General features: G+C 42.1%; 1 protein-coding gene across 1 annotated transcript in view; it reads left to right on the top strand.

Moving 5' to 3' along the window:
• The window catches only part of LOC126235391 (uncharacterized), a 41,410-nt gene extending 27,800 nt beyond the window's left edge, over positions 1-13,610 (top strand). Inside the window, exons 3-4 of the mRNA XM_049944116.1 lie at positions 8,829-9,175; positions 13,325-13,610. Coding sequence (XP_049800073.1) covers positions 8,829-9,175; positions 13,325-13,395 — 418 coding nt within the window. The 3' untranslated portion in view covers positions 13,396-13,610. The remainder of the gene's footprint in view (positions 1-8,828; positions 9,176-13,324) is intronic.
• The last annotated feature ends 7,485 nt before the right edge of the window (positions 13,611-21,095 follow it).

The raw sequence follows: 21,095 nt of genomic DNA, 5'->3' as shown, positions 1-21,095 counted from the left end.
CGTCGAACGTAAAACTCCGCCACCAACTACCATCAAATACTGCCAGATTCTAGCATTCTCCGGTGACTCTTCCCTCACCCCCGATATTTCAACAGTAGATAAACCACTACATCGAAGTCAGTTTAGTTCCAAGGATTTCGTCGGCACGCTTAAGACAGAGATAAATTCACAACTGATACCCACTCACTAAATATGATTTTGATGAAGCGTACTTTTATGACGTAATTAGATTATTCCTCCATAGTCTGTTTCATTTAACAATTGATACGGCAATAAATATAGTTTACTAACAAAAAATAATAAACAGGATAGAATGTTCTAAGTTCTTGGGTGTCCATTTTGATGAAAACTTAAAGTAGAAAAGCCATACAAAAAACCTGCAAAAATGTTGACGTTCAGTTGCTTTTATCATAAGAATAATTGGCAACCTTGGGGACATAGACAACAATAAACTAAATTTAACATATTTTTCATTCCTTAATGTCCTATGTGATAATATTTTGGTGTAACTCCTCACTTAGCCAAAAAGTATTCATTGCAGAAAAGAAAGTAATTAGAATTGCATATAAAGTTCACACATATACGTAATGTAAGCACCTGTTAAGATAACTGGGAACGTTAGACACAGACTCTAAGTACTTTTACTCACTCACGAAATTTGTGGTAAACAATCTGCTGCACATGCGACTCAATGTTTTCCCGTCGTATTTCTACCTTGCAGAATTCTCGAGTGTTAGCCTGGGTCACGTCATAAGTTCTCCAAGATATTTCGGTAGAAAGACTCGAGGCCATCTTATGACTGCTGCTCTCCTCTGTTCGGCATTTTACATACTTTGGCTGTTAGCTCCTCCACCACTCTACACCTGTCAATATTCGTACCGTGGCCGCTGTGATTGGTAGCAATGGTGTGGATGGCGACGCCCAACTGTGAACTGCCGTTTCCAGTTTCCCTCTCATTGTCATCGAGTGCGGACCTCATTGTATGGAAACGATTTGCTACCTGTTCAGTGCAGGTTCCATCCATGACTGGTTGTAGGCTGCTATATTTGTTAATCAGACCATCTGAACCCCCAATTTCAGTGCCTTCTCTAATCCCACAAACGCAGAAGGAGAAAGACTGGCTCTGTACAATGGCGTTTAATAACTAATGCAACTCATGTTTTTCTGAAAACAGGTTGGTTTTATTCAGGATTCCATTACACCATATTATTACCCACTCTTTTGGCTACATAATCCTATTTTTCGAGATAATCTTCGTTAATACAGCGGTCTTACGCCACACCACCTTATTGAAAGGGCCCGCATGGCATCACACTGCTGATCGACGTTAAAGCCGAAGTCTTGCTGCATCAGTAACCTCCAAGCGCTCATGTACTGCTACCCGCGCAGTGCATCCTTCATTGGGCCAAACAGATGGAGGTGGTCTTGCGTTGGTATGGGGGAGGAGAAGTTAGTTTGCATTTTTGTAGCGACGAACACGCTGAAGTCGTTTCTTCAATTCCCTGAGGATAGCACAATTCACTTCAGAACGGATAGGTTTGTGCGACCTTGTTGCGAAGGTGACAGATGCTTCGCCCGAAGACTCGTCGTGATTTGGTTCACTGCCAGGTCTCCATAGACATTCTGCAAGCGCCTCCGAACATCTGTGATGCTCTGGTTTCCCGCCAAAGGAAGTGCAATGACTGCTCTCTGCTTGGAACGCACCTCCATTACAGACACCAGTTTGAAGGCCAAGTATGTCGCCGCCACCTGTCGGCAAGTCATGAAACTATATGGGCTGAGGCGGGAATACTCCATGATGCCCCACAGCAAATTTTGCATTTTTTTCAGCCGAAATTGGCCCAGAAAAACTATATGTTGCATTACTTACTGACTGCTCTTCGTATTTTGGTTTTGTTGTAGCCAGTTTTTATACTATGGTCGGCCACTGGTGATTTGCGGTCTGGTGTAATTGTGTGTGGCGTCTATGTACATCTCACACCTCTTCTAACGCGTTTACAGGGTTCCCAACATATACCATGCCAGACTGGGATTGGATTTGGTATCCGTGGATTGTGAAGGCCTAGTTCATTGTTTACTGAACCTAATAGTGTTAACCTCTTAGGGGATGGGCGAAATACACATTTGAGATTGTAACACTCCAAGATTTTGCTGACTTTTCTGGAAGTAATGCCGGCAAAGAGATGCACACTACTGATTTGTGCTCTTCTTTTTCTTCCTACTGTTTCCTAGGTAGAATCTGCCTAAGCGAAGCCTTATCCGCTTTCCGAGAATAATAGAGATATTCACGGATACAATATTAGAAGGAAGAAAACTGTCTGCACTTCCCTCTAGCGCACAATTAACTTTGGCACAAAAAGAATCACAATACTCAGCTATAAAACTCTTTGATAATTTGCCATTGAAATGCAGTGTCTGAAGCAACAGTAGTGTTCGACATTAAGATTAAAGCTGTTTCTCCTTAGCGACTCATTCTACTTGATGTGGAAAACTTCACTTTGACAAAAGATAAGCAGGACAATATGTATACAGGGGATGAACAAAAATATGGAACCATAACAAACACAGTATATTACCATGCCCAATAAGTGTACGAAAACCGTTAGTGTTCAAAACATCTCCCAGACGTCTCGGAATGGATAAATACGCCTCCTATATGGTTTTAATGGAATCTTATACTATTCTTCCCGCAAAATAGCGTCACGTGCAGGTAACGACGATGGAAGTGGATAGCGATGACACACCCTTTTCTTCAAAATAGACCACAAGGGCTCAATAACATTGAAATCAGGTGACTGTCATGACCAAGGGAGATGCGATAATTCGTCCTCGTCTTCACAAAATTAGTTTTGGACGATGCGAGCTGTGTTAGCATTGGCCCAGTCGTCTTGGACACTGCATCACCATTGGGGAACCACCATTGTGTCACGGAATGGACTTGATCAGCCAAAATGGTCACATAATCCTTGGCAGTCGTGCGACCTTGCAGAGTAACCATGGGGTCCAACCACCGCCACGTTTCACTCTAGGGACTTTACATGTACATCTACATTTATACTCCGGAAGCCACCCAACAGTGTGTGGCGGAGGGCACTTCACGTGCCACTGTCATTACCTCCCTTTTCTGTTCCAGTCGCATATGGTTCGCGGGAAGAACGACTGCCGGAAAGCCTCCGTGCCCACTCGAATCTCTCTACTTTTACATTTGTGATCTCCTCGGGAGGTATAAGTAGGGGGAAGCAATATATTCGCTACCTCATCCAGAAACGCACCCTCTCGAAACCTGGACAGCAAGCTACACCGCGATGCAGCTCGCCTGTCTTGCAGAGTCTGCCACTTGAGTTTGCTAAACATCTCCGTAACGCTATCACGCTTACCAAATAACCCTGTGACGAAAGCCGCCGCTCTTCTTTGGATCTTCTCTATCTCCTCCGTCAACCCGATCTGGTACGGATCCCACACTGATGAGCAATACTCAAGTATATGTCGAACGAGAGTTTTGTAAGCCACCTCCTTTGTTGATGGACTACATTTTCTAAGGACTCTCCCAATGAATCTCAACCTGGTACCCGCCTTACCAACAATTAATTTTATATAATCATTCCACTTCAAATCGTTCCGCACGCATACTCCCAGATATTTTACATAAGTAACTGCTACCAGTGTTTTTTCCGCTATCATATAATCACACAGTAAAGACTCCTTCTTTCTATGTATTCGCAATACATTATATTTGTCTATGTTAAGGGTCAGTTGCCACTCCCTGCACCAAGTGCCTATCCGCTGCAGATCTTCCTGCATTTCGCTACAATTTTCTAATGCTGCAGCTTCTCTGTATACTACAGCATCATCCACGAAAAGCCGCATGGAACTTCCGATACTATCTACTAGGTCATTTATATACAGGGTGTTACAAAAATGTACGGCCAAACTTTCAGGAAACCTTCCTCACACACAAATAAAGAAAAGATGTTATGTGGACATGTGTCCGGAAACGCTTAATTTCCATGTTAGAGCTCATTTTAGTTTCATCAGTATGTACTGTACTTCCTCGATTCACCGCCAGTTGGCCCAATTGAAGGAAGGTAATGTTGACTTCGGTGCTTGTGTTGACATGCGACTCATTGCTCTACAGTACTAGCATCAAGCACATCAGTACGTAGCATCAACAGGTTAGTGTTCATCATGGACGTGGTATTGCAGTCAGCGCAATGTTTACAAATGCGGAGTTGGCAGATGCCCATCTGATGTATGGATTAGCACGGGGCAATAGCCGTGGCGCGGTACGTTTGTATCGAGACAGATTTCCAGAACGAAGGTGTCCCGACAGGAAGATGTTCGAAACAATTGATCGGCGTCTTAGGGAACACGGAACATTCCAGCCTATGACTCGCGACTGGGGAAGACCTAGTACGACGAGGACACCTGCAATGGACGAGGCAATTCTTCGTGCAGTTGACGATAACCCTAATGTCAGCGTCAGAGAAGTTGCTGCTGTACAAGGTAACGTTGACCATGTCACTGTATGGAGAGTGCTACGGGAGAACCAGTTGTTTCCGTACCATGTACAGCGTGTGCAGGCACTATTAGCAGCCGATTGGCCTCCAGGGGTACACTTCTGCGAATGGTTCATCCAACAATGTGTCAATCCTCATTTCAGTGCAAATGTTCTGTTGCTGTGTGTTTCCATTCCAAGATTAATGTGATTTGAAGAGAAGTAATAAAATGAGCTTTAACATGGAAAGTAAGCGCTTCCGGACACATGTCCACATAACATATTTTCTTTCTATGTGTGTGAGGAATGTTTCCTGAAAGTTTGGCCGTACCTTTTTGTAACACCCTGTATATTGTGAAAAGCAATGGTCGACCTGAAGTTGGAAACAGTGTGATGCAAGACTTATCCGACCAAATTACATTCTTACACTGCTGATAGTCCAGGATTTATGGCTTGGAACCACGTTTTACAGTTACGGGCACTTGCATGACTGATGTGTAGTTTTAGAAATTCCATCTCGCCCCACAATTCCTAGGTCTCTCCGCGTTAATCTGGTGCTGACAAGGTTCTTAAGTGCGACGTTCAGTTCTGTAGCGAATTTTCCAGCTTTCATCCTACTTTTCGTCAAAATCCTGTTCAATGACCACTCTTCACGAATGCTCATCAAGCATTTTCACCTGCAAGGTGATTCTGCTTTCCTCACATGTGTTATAAATGGTCGATGGGGTGTCTTTTGAAACACTAAACATTTCGGCTCCCTTGGTTACGGAAGCACCCACCAAACGAGCACCGGCAATTTTCCCACGTTCATCTTCACATATCTCCGACATAATCCGCTTGCAAGTACTATTTTGACCGCAACTGATGCAACGTATTGAGTACATTGCAGACGTGCTGTTCGCGGTTGAATAGCTACCTGTAGGCTTCGCTAGCATCTACATTTCTGTTCAAACATGGATTTCTCGCGTTATTTCGATTACTTTGACCAACCCCTATACGTCATGTGGAACACTTCAGTTTAACGAATATATATAAAAGTTGTACATCACCTTGGTTTCGAGAGTTCCGGAACCTGTACAGAAAATTGGAATAGAGATTAACATAAATATCATTTCCCCAAGTTTATTGCTTATGACCACACATTGCATGTTGTACCACCAAACAGCGAGACCTTCAGAGGTGGTGGGCCACATTTCTGTACACACCGGTACCTCTAATACCCAGTAGCACGTCCTCTTGCATTGATGCATACCTTTATGCGTCGTGGCATGCTATCCACAATTTCATCAAGGCACTGATGGTCCAAATTGTCCCGCACCTAGACGGCCATTCGGGGTAGATCCCTCAGAGTGGTTGGTGGGTCACATAGTTTATAAACAGCCCTTTTCAATCTATCCCAGGCATGTTCGATAGGGTTCATGTCTAGAGAACATGTTGGCCGCTCTAGTCCAGCGATGTCGTTATTCTGAAGGAAGTCATTCACAAGATGTGCACGATGGGGCGCGAATTGTCGTCCATGAAGACGAATGCCTCGCCAATATGTAACCGATATGGATGCACTATCGGTCGGAGAATGACATTCCTGTATCGTACAGCTGTTACGGCGCCTTCCATTACCACCAGCGGAGTACGTCGGCCCCACATAATGCCACCCCAAAACAGCAGGGAACCTCCACCTTGCTGCACTCGCCGGATACTGTGGCTAAGGCGTTCATCCTGACCGGGTTGCCTCCAAACCCGTCTCCCACGATTGCCTGCTTGAACTCATATGCGATACTCGTCGGTGAAGAGAACGCGATCCAGTCCCGAGCGGCCCATTTGGCATGTTGTTGGGCCTATCTGAACCGCCCTGCATGGTGTCGTTGCAAAGATGGACCTCGCCATGGACGTCGGGAGTGAAGTTGTATCATGCAGCCGAGTGCGCACAGTCTGAGTCGTAACACGACGTGCTGTGGCTGCACGAAAAGCATTATTTAACATGGTGGCGTTGCTGTCGGGGTTCTTCCGAACCATAATCCGTAGGTAGTGGTCATCCACTGCAGTAGTAGCCTTGGGTGGCCTGAGCGAGGCAAGTCATCGACAGTTCCTGTCTCACTGTATCTCCTCCATGTCCAAACAACATCACTTTGGTTCACTCCGAGACGCCTGGACACTTCCCTTGTTGAGAGCCCTTCCTGTCACAAAGTAACAATGCGGACGCGATCGAACTGCGGTATTGACCGTCTAGGCATGGTTGAACTACAGAGAACACAAGCCGTGTTCCTCCTTCTTGGTGGAATGACTGGAACTGATCGGCTGTCGGACTTCGCCATCTAATAGGCGCTGCTCATGCATGGTTGTTTACATCTTTGGGTGGGTTTCGTGATATCTCTGAACAGTCAAAGAGATTGTGTCAGTGACACAAAATCCACAGTCAAAGTCTAACTTCAGGAGTTCTGGGAACCTGGGTGATGCAAAAACTGATCTTGATATATATTTCCTGAACGGTTACCGATATCGTAATGAGGTTTTCAACAGTTGATATTATGCTGAGGGGGCACGTATTGTTTTGTATTAATAATGCTGCGACCTGTGGTATCAACTGAGATACTGAAACAACTATGGTTTCTTTTTTTTTATGAACCGTATATACTTTTCATTCAACAGCTCTTGATAAGACGGTTACAGTGATATAGCTCTTATGGTATTGGCGTTGAAACCTTTCGTAAGAGATTCCGGGAAATGCACTAAAATTGAAAAGCAATGCGGACAAAGTCGGCTATTGCACCAAGCAGATTCCTCATCTCAGGCTCCGTAATTATATGCAGCAAGACAGACTTACTCTAGTAACAAGGGAATGCCCCATCGAACCCTCCTCACTTTTAATGGTAAGATGGGCCAGTCGATAGCCCGTAGAAAACTGAACACAGGTCAAGCATGAAAACAGAAAGAAGATGTAATTAACTGTGAAAAAAAAGCAAAAGAGAAACTGTGAACGATCCAAGCGCAAGATGGGCAACATCGAGCGAGCTTGAAGAGCAGTGTTGGACTGCGAAGGGGAAGATCTGTGAGCGAATCTCCATCGTATCTCTTTTTTTGTTCTCGCAAAATTATGAGCTGCCCGTCCGGTCACTGGCGACGTGTTCACTGCATTCAAATTTGTGTCTGTGTCGTGGTGTAAAGCCCGTTTGCAACAGCGAGGGTTAAGGAAGGTAGCTCCAGATGTACACTATGTGATCAAAAGGATCTGGACACCTGGCTGAAAATGACTTACAAGTTCAAGGTGCCCTCCACCGGTAACGCTGGAATTCAATATAGTGTTGGCTCACCCTCAGTCTTGATGACGGCTTCCACTGTCGCAGGCATATGTTCAGTCAGGTGCTGGATGGTTTCTTGGGGAATAGCAGCCCATTCTTCACGGAGTGCTGCACTAGGGAGAGGTATCGATGTCGGCCAGTGAGGCCTTGCACGAAGTCAGCGTTCCAAAACATCCCAAATGTGTTCTATAAGATTCAGATCAGGACAGTGTGCAGGCCAGGATGTTATTGTCATGTAACCACTCCGCCACAGGCCGTTAATTATGAACATGTGCTCTATTATGAACCTGATGCCATGGAACGTGTATAGTTTGTAATGTACTATTGTGAAATATTGCAGTGGACAGTAAAATACGTTTGCAATGACAAACTTTTTTCGTCTTTTTTCTTGCGCTATATCTTTATGGCTGTATGTGGGTTCATCCATCTCCGTGCATGTATTGTTTGCATATGAAATAACCTTCCATTTACATATTTCAAATTTTTTCGGTTCATCACCATTTTTGAGGCAAAAAATATTTGCCATGACTTTTGCAACGATTCTCGTATGTCTAGAATTATTTGCCGGAGGGTTTCATCCTCAAAATTAACAAGCATTATGTCATTGTACTTGTCTTTTCAAGTGCTTTCGGGTGTCGTTGCAAAGGTGTATCATCCTGTTTCAAAGAATCATTTTTGCTTCAATATCTCCATCGATACAAAAGTTGTTACATACCAAACCATGTACTCTATACCGTACTATCATTTGCCGAAAACCTCGTTTCGATATCTGGAACCTTTAATGAAATAAATGAGCTTTTAAATCTTACGTGACTGGCCATATATATATATATATATATATATATATATATATATATATATATATATATATATATATAGAGAGAGAGAGAGAGAGAGAGAGAGAGAGAGAGAGAGAGGGAGAGAGAGAGAGAGATGGCAATCTTTCGTTAAACTGAAATGTTCCACACCACAACGTTTGTCGGGAATATGATCTATAAAACATAAAGATAACTAACTAATCTGCAATTTGCCTCCAGACACATGTTTGGAGGCGGCTGGCGAGGAAACGAGCTGTGGCGCGACAGGTGGCACCCCAGGGAGTGGGGGCGTCCACCGTTCTTCCGCCCCTCTCGTTGGCCGCTGCGTCCGCCTCCGCCGCTGCCGCCGCCCCCACCACTAGACGCGGATAACCCCTTTATACCTTTCGAGGATGCTGAGCCCTCCAGCAGCCCTTCCACCACAACGACGACGACGACCGCTGGTGGAACGACGCGCCGAGGGTGTGACTGCCCAGTCACCAGCGAGTTCAACCCAGTCTGTGGCACCGACTTGGTTTCCTACCCAAACCCGGGTCGCCTGCACTGCGCCAGAGACTGTGGAAAGCGTAAGTCTGTCACCACCTACTTATAGACACACATTCTCTCGACAAAATGAATAAATAATACGTGAGACTTCATTTAGGCAGTCCTTACAACTCCCTCCGCTCTCGATGTATTCTGGCCTTATGTCCTAGGCCCTGAGGCTTAGGGTAAAGTTCCAATTGGGCTAACAGAGAGATGCCATACTGCTTAGGTACTGCGAGAAGCCAAGGTCTGTTAACGGTAGGTAAGCTGAATATCAGCGCTAACCCGCGTTTTAATCTCTATAGATGGGAAGTAGCAGAACATTGTATCGAAACTAGTTATTACACAAAAGTCGACGGCGTCAAGAGTTTTTCATCTGTTTCATCTTTTACGGGATCGGTCGTTAAGAGGTGGCGGAAATTAGTCCAGAACAGGACGAGATGAAGCGGAATAGTGTCTTCAACCCGTATAATTCTGTGAATCCAGGCTCTCTTCTGTTCAGCTCTGAAGAGAACGCGAAGTCGTGTCTTTCTTCGACGATTCTGGATCTCATAGGGGGCTGTGCGTTTGATCAGTTAGGGGTGTTAACCTCTTTGCACCTAGTTAAAGTCTTGAGCTATTTGCACCTGATGCTCCATGCATCGTGAACGGATCCACTGGTTTAAAGGCTATAGTTAGTGATACTGACTCAGTTTGTTAACCGATTCGGAGGGGACTGAACTACGGAAGCTACCTAATGATGTATGGCGGAGGGTACTTTTTGTACCACTATCTGATCCCTCCAACCCTGTTCCATTTGCGAATAGCGCATGGGAATAATGACTGTCGGTAATCCTCTGTACTGGCTCTAATTTCTTGAATTTTCTCGTCATGGTCATTAGGTATGGGGGGGGGGGGAGAGTAATATGTTGTCCGACTCTTCCCGGAAAGTGCTCTCTCTAAATTTCATTAATAAATCTCTCCGTGATGCACAACGCCTCTCTTGTAACGTCTTGCAATGGAGTTTGTTGAGCATCTCCGTAACGCTCTCGTGCCGACTAAACCATCCCGTGACGTAACGTTCCGTTCTTTGTTGGATCTTATCTCTTCTATCAGTACTGTCTTGTAGGGGCCTCGCGGGATTAGCCGAGCGGTCTAAGGCGCTGCAGTCCAGGACTGTGCGGCTGGTCCCGGCGAAGGTTCGAGTCATCCGTCGGGCATGGGTGTAGTGTTTGTCCTTAGGATAAGTTAGGCTAAGTAGTGTGTAAGCTTAGGGACTGATGACCTTAGCAGTTAAGTCCCATAAGAATTCACACACATTTGAACATTTTTTTTTTTTTGTCTTGTAGGGATTCCAAACAGATGAACAATACTCAAGAAACGGTCAAACAAATGTCTTATAAGCCACTTCCTCAGTGGATGAGTAACATTTCCTTAAGATCCTTCCTATGGATCTGAGTCTGGCATCTCATTTTCCCACTATTTGTTATAAGTGGTCTTTCCTCTTAAGGTCTTCCTGAATAGTTATTCCTAGATATTTTAGGGGTGATACTGTTTCCAGCGGTTTATCATCAATAGTGTAGCTATACAGTAGTGGATGCGCAGTATGTCACATTGATTTACGTTCAACTGCCAAAGCCTGCAACATTCATCAATTCTGTGGAGGCCATTCTACAAGTCGTTACTATCTTATTGGCGTTGCTACTTTGCTACTGACAACTGCATCATCTGCGAACAACTTTAGAGAGCATCCGACGCCTTCTACTAGATCATATTGCAAACAGTGACGGTCCTGTCAGACTTCCTTGGGGTACTCCGGAAACTACCTTTACAGCTGTTGATTTTGTTCCGTTAAGAGTGACGTGTTGAGTTCTGTCTGCAAGAACAGTCGCAAATCTGCTCAGATATTCGATGAGCTCGTATTTTTCCCACAAAATGACAGTGCGGGACGGTGTCAAATGCCTTGCTGAAGCCAAGGAACACGGCGTCAACCTGGGCGCCGTTGCCCACTGCGCTGTGGGTCTCATGGAGGAACAGAGCGAGCTGAGTTTCGCAGGATCTCTGCTTGCGAAATCATTGTTGATTTTTATAGAGGAGATTTTTCTTCTCCAAGAACGTCATAATTCTACAACAGATTGACGACAACGATACTGGTCTATAACTGTGTGCATCTGGTTTACAACCATTCTTAAAAACGGGAATAACATGCACTTTCTTCCAGTCGCAAGGTACCCTTCGTTGCTCAAGCGATATACGATAAATTACTGCTGGAACAGGTGCAAGTTCTTTTGCGTAATCTTTGTAGAATCTTATAGATATCTCATCTGGCCCTGGCCGGAGGAGAAAGAATTTCTACGGCTGAACGCCCGGAAAACAAGTAAGGTGTTTTTGGTTGACAGAATACTATTCCGAGTACGATCACACTTATTTAACCGTCAAACCACTGTACTGTTTTGCGTATTATTGTGACGGTAAGTGGGAGCACCAGTGCGAGGTTGAGAGGCGTGCACAACGACATTCCAAGAAAAGCAGTTTCTTATTAACTACAGAAATGTACGTATTTAGAACAAAACACATTCAAGGAAGGAAACCGTAGTTATCCTTAAAATTTTATTACCACAATGTATGATGACTCCAACGGAAAGTCATTAAAAAAACACAAGATAGCTCCACTCACGTCGGTGGTGAAAGAATTTACAAAAATTTTAACTCTCTGGGACTGCAGCGTTATAAATATCCTGTGAGGACATTGGATGTACAATAAGCGAAAACGCTGCTGTATTCAAAGACTTTTTATTAACATATTATTTTCTGGCGCTATAAACTTAATTTGGCTCCATGGCCGTTGTCAAGCTGTCTGTAAGCATATCGAGTTGTTAGTGCACATATGTATGTCTGTTTATAACCAATAGCAATTTTGCATCTGTTGTAGTAGTTACCTCTACAACACATTAGTAACACTGTCGGTGTGTGATATACTGCTGCGTATCGCAGAAGTAGCGCAGACGAAATTTTTATTCTCTAGGTCTAGATAGTAATGTCTGAGCAGTGGAATTTGATGCTAAGCAATATTCGCTAATACCTATTTAACATTTTCCGTAAGTTTGTCAGATTCAGTTGACAGCACAACCAACGATGTTATATGGTTACATAGCTGGCTTATTCGTCTATGGGGCTATGTGCGGTATTAGTAAATTGTTTCTGATGTTGTCTTTGCCCGTAAATTTTTTTTTATTCGTTATCGTTTTCTACAGTTTCAATCAAGTTGTCAACATAACTTATTGAAATTGCAGAATATGATAACATACAAAACAAAGTACCTTTTTGCGTTTAGAAGAACATCATAGTTCATGGCCGATGAAGAGCATAACCTTCCTTACTTTATGAAATTACATTTAAAAATATATTATAATTAATTTTACGCAATATAAAACTCTGTAACTGAAGAATTAACAATATCTTCCAGATAGCTTCATTATGTTATACAGCACTTAAATACTTATACGGTAACTTAATATTTACAAACGCTGCACAAAACATAACCTCACGACTCACAGCTACGAAAAGAGTAGAGAATGGCGGAAACTGCTTATGGTTTCTAGTGCACATTCCTTCATGTGACGCTAAAATCAGTCACTAGACTGAAATACCCAGTTGGAAAATTCTTACATTCTTACGTACACTATCCGCTATGTACAACAATCTACGCTCCCAGTATTTATGTCAACAAAAACCATATGAAGGTTCATCTGAAGACGACGGGTAGGAAACTCTTAGAAACGTGGCGAAAAGGCGACACCACGACTGAGTTGCAAACTCGAGGAAAAGTTATGACAAGAGGACACCACGACTTTAGGCGAACCTGAAGACGCTAAGGAGAATCATCGAAACGTTGCGACAAAATGACGCCACTATTCAGGCGCAGCTGAAGATGAGGAGTAAGAAACTTGCCGAAATGTTGCAACAGGACGATGCCACGACCTCAGGTGAATTTGAATATGACGCGTAGAAAATTAATTGAAACGTTGCGAAAACATGTTGTCACGAGCGGGGTGATAAACAGAGAAGATCTGATCACTTAAATTTGTCGAGAAAACCTGCATTCCCACGTAGTGTCACAATTACTCGCATTATGTGATGGCTGTTGCCGATGAAAATTATTTGTAAGTAGGAGATTACAGAGATGACTGAAAGGTTTTGTTTGTTTTCAGGTGTGGAGATCTACCACATGGGAAACTGCGTGACGACGTCCACAGCACAGCCGAGAGGCGCCGGCGGGTAGCCGTACATACCATGCGTCGTACACGCTGCGGAGGCGCCAAGTCGTGCAACACGACCCACACCACAGGCTGCAAGACCTGGCCGCAGCAAAAATTAGCCTGCTCTGTATTTATAATAGAAAATATAATGTAATGATTCACTGTGTACTTCTTATTTGCACTCTACAAAAAATATTCTTCCTTTTCATTTATATTTAAATTTCTTTCAAATGGTTCAAATGGCTCTGAGCACTATGGGACTTAACTTCTAAGGTTATCACTCCCCTAGAACTTAGAAATACTTAAACCTAACTAACCTAAGGACATCACACACATCAATGCCCGAGGCAGGATTCGAACTTGCGACAGTAGCGCCTAGAACAGCTCGGCCACTCCGGCCGGCTCTCCTTCCGAAGAAGATATTTTTAGAAATATCCAAATCTAGGTCAAGAGCTAAATAAACCTTTGGTTTGCAACTGGTTGACTGATTTTTCAACCTTTTTCCTTCCTCCACACGCATTACAGTAAATCGTCTTCACAAGATTTAATCTGAAATTGTACAATATTTATGTGATGTTGCAAGCCATCCATTGGTTTCATCATAAATATATGTCTGAGTGGTGCTAAATGTTATTATCTTTACATGAAGAAAAGTATTATCTTCTCAATAACCTTCAGCTCGTGAGCTATACCCTTAATTTTTATGTACGAATTAGTGAATTTATTGGTTCAAATGGTTCAAATGACTCTGGACACTATGGGACTTAACTTCTGAGGTCATCAGTCCCCTAGAACTTAGAACTACTTAAACCTAACTAACCTAAGGACATCACACACATCCATGCCCGAGGCAGGATTCGAACCTGCGACCGGAGCGGTCACGCGGTTCCAGACTGAAGCGCCTAGAACCGCACGGCCACACCGGGCGGCTAGTGTGTGACTGTGGTCACTTTCAGAATTCAGATTAATAATCAAATTAACTAACTGAATAAGACTGGTGCCAGAACATTGTCTCTTCCTCTCAAATTTCAGACGTCGATTTTACCACCCCCTCAAGATCAAAAGACCAGACGTTCCTATTTGCCCGGGACAGTTCCAATTTTTTGGAGTCCGGTCCCCTCTGTCGCCATTGAGTTCCGCTGGCGAGTCCCAAATGTTCCGACTTTAAGAAATCAAATAAAATTATCGGTCATGTGACGTTTCAACAAATACCTGTAGTTTATTTCAATGTCGCATCCCTAATCTAAGACGCCATGTCGTGCCGCATCATGAAATGCTTTTACACAGCCTGCTTGATGATATGTTCGAGTTAGAGACTTCAGTAATATTTGCGCTGAATTTGGAATTACAGTGCTGGATTTGCTTAGCGGTAACCCCGATGCTTTCGCATGTATTTCGCTGGCGTGACTATTGTAAGATGTACAGTACAACTAATATGTTCTTTATTTACTTTATGTACACTGTAACCAACTCCGCAATGCCCAAACGACACTGCATTCTCAGATCGGAACTTCATAATCCAATGCCATGAACAGTGTAATAGAAATCTGTTTTTAATAGAATTAAATTTAAACAAACAGACTCTCACACATTATTATTTATTTATGTATTTTTAAAACTTCAAATTAATGATAATTACTTGTACCAAGGGAGTGTTAATGTGCAGCAATTTGTAACGCTTCAGCAATCAGAGAAATGTCAGCCTAGAATAAAAAACTGTCATTGATAAGTGTTAGTTACAAATGTTTCAGCACTTTACATTTAAACACATATCTTCTGAAAATATTTCTAAGATTGTGGAATTTCTATCATATCTTCCCGATACAAATGCAGCAGTTGAGCGTGTCTTTTCTTTGAGGAATAAGAGATGGACGTCTGAGAAAACTCAAACGTAAGTGGAGAAAACAAAATTGATGGTGAAAGCTAATCTGCAATACAGCTGTTCCGAATTTTATGACTTCTTTAAGGAAAGCAAACATCTACGGAATCAAATTGAATCATCACAGAAGTATGGAGGCATGAACAACTGAGTGTTGAAAGCTGTGTGTAGTTACCTAAGCTAATGCTGTTTTCTAACTTTTAAGATTTACGAGTATTATTATTATAAGGCAGCTATGAGTCTGCCTATGTTTTAGATTGTGTTTGTTATGTTACCATTCGGTGGCTACTTTTCATTTCGTTGTAAGCTTTAATGATGTATAACAATTACAGAGCATTGTTACATTCCGAGCAATGAACGGTATAAAATTAGGGTAATTTCCAAGAATGATTGCCTCTCGAAGTCGCGGGGTCCAAACGATACTTATCGAACGTACGATCCTAAATCGATCACGCGACTCTGGTGGCGAGCGTTATTATCACTTATTTGTGATCGTCATTTTCATCTGTTGTCCGTCATTCTCTTGGTTGCTCTAAGTTACACACCTCCGCGAATTAAAGGCAAAAAGGGAATTGTTCCTGTATCGCACACATCACAAGGACTTTCACATGACGACAACACCGACAACGTGTAAGGTAAGTCGTGTCCTTTGTAATTACAAGTATTTTCGTAACGCTCTTCTTTTGTCGTTGCTGTAGTGACAACCATAAACATAATCATAACGCCCGCCACCAGAGTCACGTGATCGTTTAGGATCGCACGTTCGATATATATCGTTTGGACGCCGCGACTTCGAGAGGCAATCACTCTTGGAAATTACCAGAATTAGTCCCAGCTTCGATTCCCACTTTACTCAAGATGGACTCTCGCACTCCGTGGTAAACAGTGGAGACATTTGAAGATCAACATCTTTTTGGTGCTCTCTGTGATGATTTGGAGATGACGTCCAAATTCTGACAATACCAGTTTTTCATGGCTATAAAAGAGAATTATACTTTAATCTACATCTGCTATAGCTAATTCAATAAACACTGTCGATGGGGCAGACGTAAGAGAATTTAATGGACAATACTGCATTTAATGTATATTATTTCGAAATATTGTCTAGCAAAGAGGAGTAGCACTTGTGCTTAAATTAAGTGCAGGTAAATTAATTTACTTGCAGTAATCGTACACCCACACTTTTTCTGACTTGCAATCGGGCCGGTACCGAGGTCATGGCGAGATATGCCCCTGCTAAGGGTGCAGGCACACAGGGTCTTAAACACTGACCAGTTTAAAAAAAAATGAGAAAGGTTACTTACGAATTAACTGGCAGAGGCACGCGAGTTCTCCTGCTCCCCCGAGGAGAGGAAGCGTCGGCCCGAGATTGGAAACGCACGCTGTTGTCACTTTCATTTTGTCCAAGTAGCACAGAAAGGAATAGCTCCTACCGAACACGCGTCACTTGGGCTGTGTGTCAACAAAACTGTTTTTGCTGCTCCTTCCGCTACAGTATTGTATTAGATTGGTACATAAATTCGTAGAGTTTTTCCATAAGTTAAATAAACACAACAGAGACACATGACGGAGACTCCAGTCATCAATACTATATTCTCCATCACTATATACAACTGTCTGCCACTCTGGGGTAACTTTTCCGCGAATGTAGAAATCACGTGGTTTAGAAGCGTAGAACTCTTCGAGCCATGTTCGGAGAGCATTTTTATTGGGAAAGGAAATTCCTTGAAAGTTGTTCGAAAGAGAGCGGAAAAGGTGAAAATCTGAGGGCGCAGCGTCAGGTTAATGTCAGCAGGATAATTTCCTAACCCAACTCCCGTACCGTATTTTTTTGTCAGTCTAGCAGAATGCTGTCGAGTGTTAGTGTCAAGTAACATCACTTCACGCAGTCTTCCTGAGCGTCGTTCTTGGATTGCGCCTGCAAGACGTCTCAATTGTTGACAATTAATGTCACCAATGATGGTTACACCTCGGGGAAGCAATTCGTAATACACCACAACGTCGCTGTTCCGCCAGATGCAAAACATTATTTTTAGTGGATGCGCACAGGTCTTTGTAAGAGGAGTCGCTGCTTTGTTTGGGCTCGACCATTGCTTTCCTTTCCTTGTGTTAGCATAAAGACACCATATCTCGTCACCAGTAACGATACCGGGTGTGAACTATCGGTGTTGTTCACGAGTCAACTAATGACGAGCAAGCAGAGATTCACATATGGCCACTCGCTGATTGTTTGATTCTAGATTAGCTCTAAGTACCCGTACACTCAATTTTTGAACCTTCAAATGTCGTATGACGGTACAATGACAACAATTCATCAGATGGGTAGATTCATTAGACGGGAGGTACTAATGATGAGGTACTGAATAGAACTGGGGAGGCAAGACAGAAGGTTGATACTGCAACTTTCTCTTCCGAATGCGAAAATATTTGGTTGAAAACCACCTACGTAGGGGGAAATGATCATCATAACAAAATAAGAGAAATCAGAGCTCGAACGGAAAGATTTAGGTGTTCCTTTTTTCTACGCGCCATTCGTGAGTGGAATGCTAGAGAAGTAACATGAAGATGGTTCGATAAACCCTCTGCCAGGCACTTAAGTGTGAATTGCAGAGTAACCATGTAGATGTAGATGTAGATTTGCCAGCTCTAGAGTGCACTGACGTGGATCATTGTGTACTAATGCGTTCAAAACAATCTTCATCAAATCCTGGTCTTCCTGAACGTAGAGATCCACCAATACCAAAACGATTCTCCTTAAAACGAGAAAACAATTTTCTTGCAGCGCATTGTCCAATGGAATTATCTCCATACACGGTACAAATGTTTCTGTCTTTGCTGCTATTACCCCTCTACGGAACTCAAACAGAAGAATATGATGGAAATGTTCCATTTTCTACACTTGGCACTCGATTTTCTAGCGTCCTCAGCTCCACCCACTACCCCAAGTAACAAAATGACAATATGTAAACTCAGATAGCAACAGTGAACTACAAATAAAAAACGACAATCGATAAATAAACCCATAGAAACTGGAATACCAACATGCAAGACAAAAACTCTACGAACTTATGCAGCAACATAATGGGATCTCCAAGGTTGGTCAACGGGTCTTGAAGCAAATAATACGGTGTTTAACATAAAGCTTCCTATTTTTGCCGATTTCCGCCTACTAGGAATGAAGTCAAACGGTTTAAGCTAGACTGCTTCAAAATATTTAATGGAATAATAATTGAAATGGGAAACAGGTTTTACGTATAACACAACATTTCACCTCACTTTAATTTCCTGGAAAGAGTTAAATGGGAGCTCAGTATCTTAGTCTGAATTATGTGCAACAGATTTTAGTGCCAAATATAACAGAAACATCGATACAGCTGAGCTAGTTATGATATAGCTGCTTTCAAATCCCAGTAGAATCAAAGCACTGAAGCTGATCAAGAGCACTGACACAGATTCCCATTTGAATATTTTGATTTTTTTTCGTTGAAATATGGGATACGCGATGGTTATCCAAACATTGAAATAGCTTTGAGGATATTCATATCAATTTCAGTGCAGTTTTAGCAACTTAAATATCGACTATAGGTGAAGCAGACTGTCAACTTCAATCTCGTCGAAACAGTACGACACAGCTCCTAAATTTGACTTAAGTGACATTATCAACGAGTTTGCTGCACTCAAAACAAGCAACTAGAAAGTCAAATAATAATAACACAATTCTTGGAAAGAAATGTGTTGCCAACACTTAATTGTAGCACTTTCGCTTTCATTTCCTATTAATGATTCATGCACTATTAATAATTTAATAGGGAGAAATAAGATCTGTTCTTTATTATATATCATAATAAAATCAATTGACCGTAGCTGCCGCAAACAATAAGACATAGATTTTGTTGTACTTTAAATTGTTTTAGAAAGCTTGTACAATTTGTAATTTACTTACTTCAAAGGATGAAACGTTTAATTTGCTATGTGTAATATTTTTAGTCTACATAGCTCATTTATGTAATATTTTTCAGTAATGCTCATTTGCATTAAACCTACCTTACAAATTATCAAATTTCCTTTACTTATACATAAAAATTGCAGAAATGTAGTTTTTCTGGAAAAGGCGGGGTCTCTGCTTGCAATAGTGAATAAAAATGAAAATCTCATTTGTCAATGTTGGCATTTGCTGTATGTTTCATTCAGTTGTATTGAAATAATGAAAGAGGCAAAAATAATATTAGGAAACCCCAATAATTATGCAAAGATGTAAATAGCTGTTTAATACTCTGAGGAAAGTACTCGCATGAAAATACAACCTAGAAAATAAGCGAAGGAACCGCGGAACTAAATAAACGTTGCATACATCGTATAATAACACATCGATTACATGTGAATAATGTCTGCTGAGAAAATAACGAAAATAAAATTACGCCGAAGATAACGAATACTATACCATTCTTTGAGAAAGTTACTTTCCAGCTTACCATGAAAGTGAATAGATGTTTGTTACAAACAAATATTCAAGTACTGATCTCCACAAGCAAGAAAAACCAAAATATAAATATGTAGAATGCCATGTACATCGTGACGTGAAACTCAAAGAATATTCACTTTAAAATCCCTCAGTTTCCAAGTTCGCCTGTTTCCCACATGTAATACCCCACACAGAGTCCCATAAAGCTGTGATTACAGTTTACGTGTTTTTGCTTCAGTCAACTGTTCTCGTAATCTTAATAAAGATCTGAACCGATGATCTAATCTCGATTCCAGCATCTATTCTCAAGTGATTCGCTGTATCAGCGTTTGTGGCAGACTCAGCTGTGTGTGAACGCTGTGGTTGGCAGTGCCATCTGAGAGCCGATTGTATCAACTACGGCTACATGTCGCCTGTAGTTGGTAATGCAGACAGCCGCAGGAGCGCGCTGGCGGTATTACATACGGTACGCGAAACGTGCGTCTACGTCAGTTAACCATTCAGACAACTAGCTAACATCTCCTCTAGACGCGATTTACTGCAAATGTTTACCTACCTTCAGTTTATGCCCTGTACTTCAATGATTTTTGCTTAATGAACAACACTTTGCAATCAAACCAATAACTGCTGTGTTCATTCCATGTTTTTGAATAGCTAACTTAATTTGTAAGCAGTACCGCTGCTGCCCCATCCTCGCCGTACGAGGGAGTAAATTAATTACAAGGAAAAAAGTATAATAGCTGGTCACAAAATACTTTGGCATTATCGTCTTTCCGTTTATTTGGCTTTCTAGCTGTTCTTTCATTGTGCTTGACCCGTTCGGCCCTGTACGCCCAGAGGGTCGGAGTAGCTTCACTACATGTACATTATCTACACCTTGTTCTTAGCACTTCTTTGCATAAAATACTATTTTTGCTTCAAAATGTTCACAGAAGCATTTCTATTTTTTGACTGAAACTGTATTTAGAAAATGTGAATGTCAATTGCGAGATCTTGAATTACATTTTTGCACTTCGATGGTGAATTTAGGAATAAGTATGTGATATACAATAAAATCAACAAACTCTAGCTATGTTAGTAATTTATAGTAATATTATAGTAATGTTAGTATTACAGACACATGTTATTGAACAAAAGATTAATATGAAATACCTTTTAAACAGAACATTCGGGAGGACGACGGCTCAAATCCCCGCCCGACCAGTCACGTTTAGGTTTTCGGTGATTTCCCTAAGTTAGTTTTAAAAAAATGACGAGAGGGCTCGTTTGAATAGGGTCAAGCCGATTTGCTTTCCAATCCTTCCCGAATCAGACTTTGTGCACCGTCTCTAAAGACCTCGATGTCGATAGGACGTTGAGCTATATTCCTTCCTTCATTTTAA

The sequence above is a fragment of the Schistocerca nitens genome, chromosome 1, assembly GCF_023898315.1.
Source record: "Schistocerca nitens isolate TAMUIC-IGC-003100 chromosome 1, iqSchNite1.1, whole genome shotgun sequence".
NCBI classification, from domain to species: Eukaryota; Metazoa; Arthropoda; class Insecta; order Orthoptera; family Acrididae; genus Schistocerca; species Schistocerca nitens.
The sequence above is the reverse complement of the archived record's forward strand: the minus strand, read 5'-3'. Positions and strand labels throughout refer to the sequence as shown.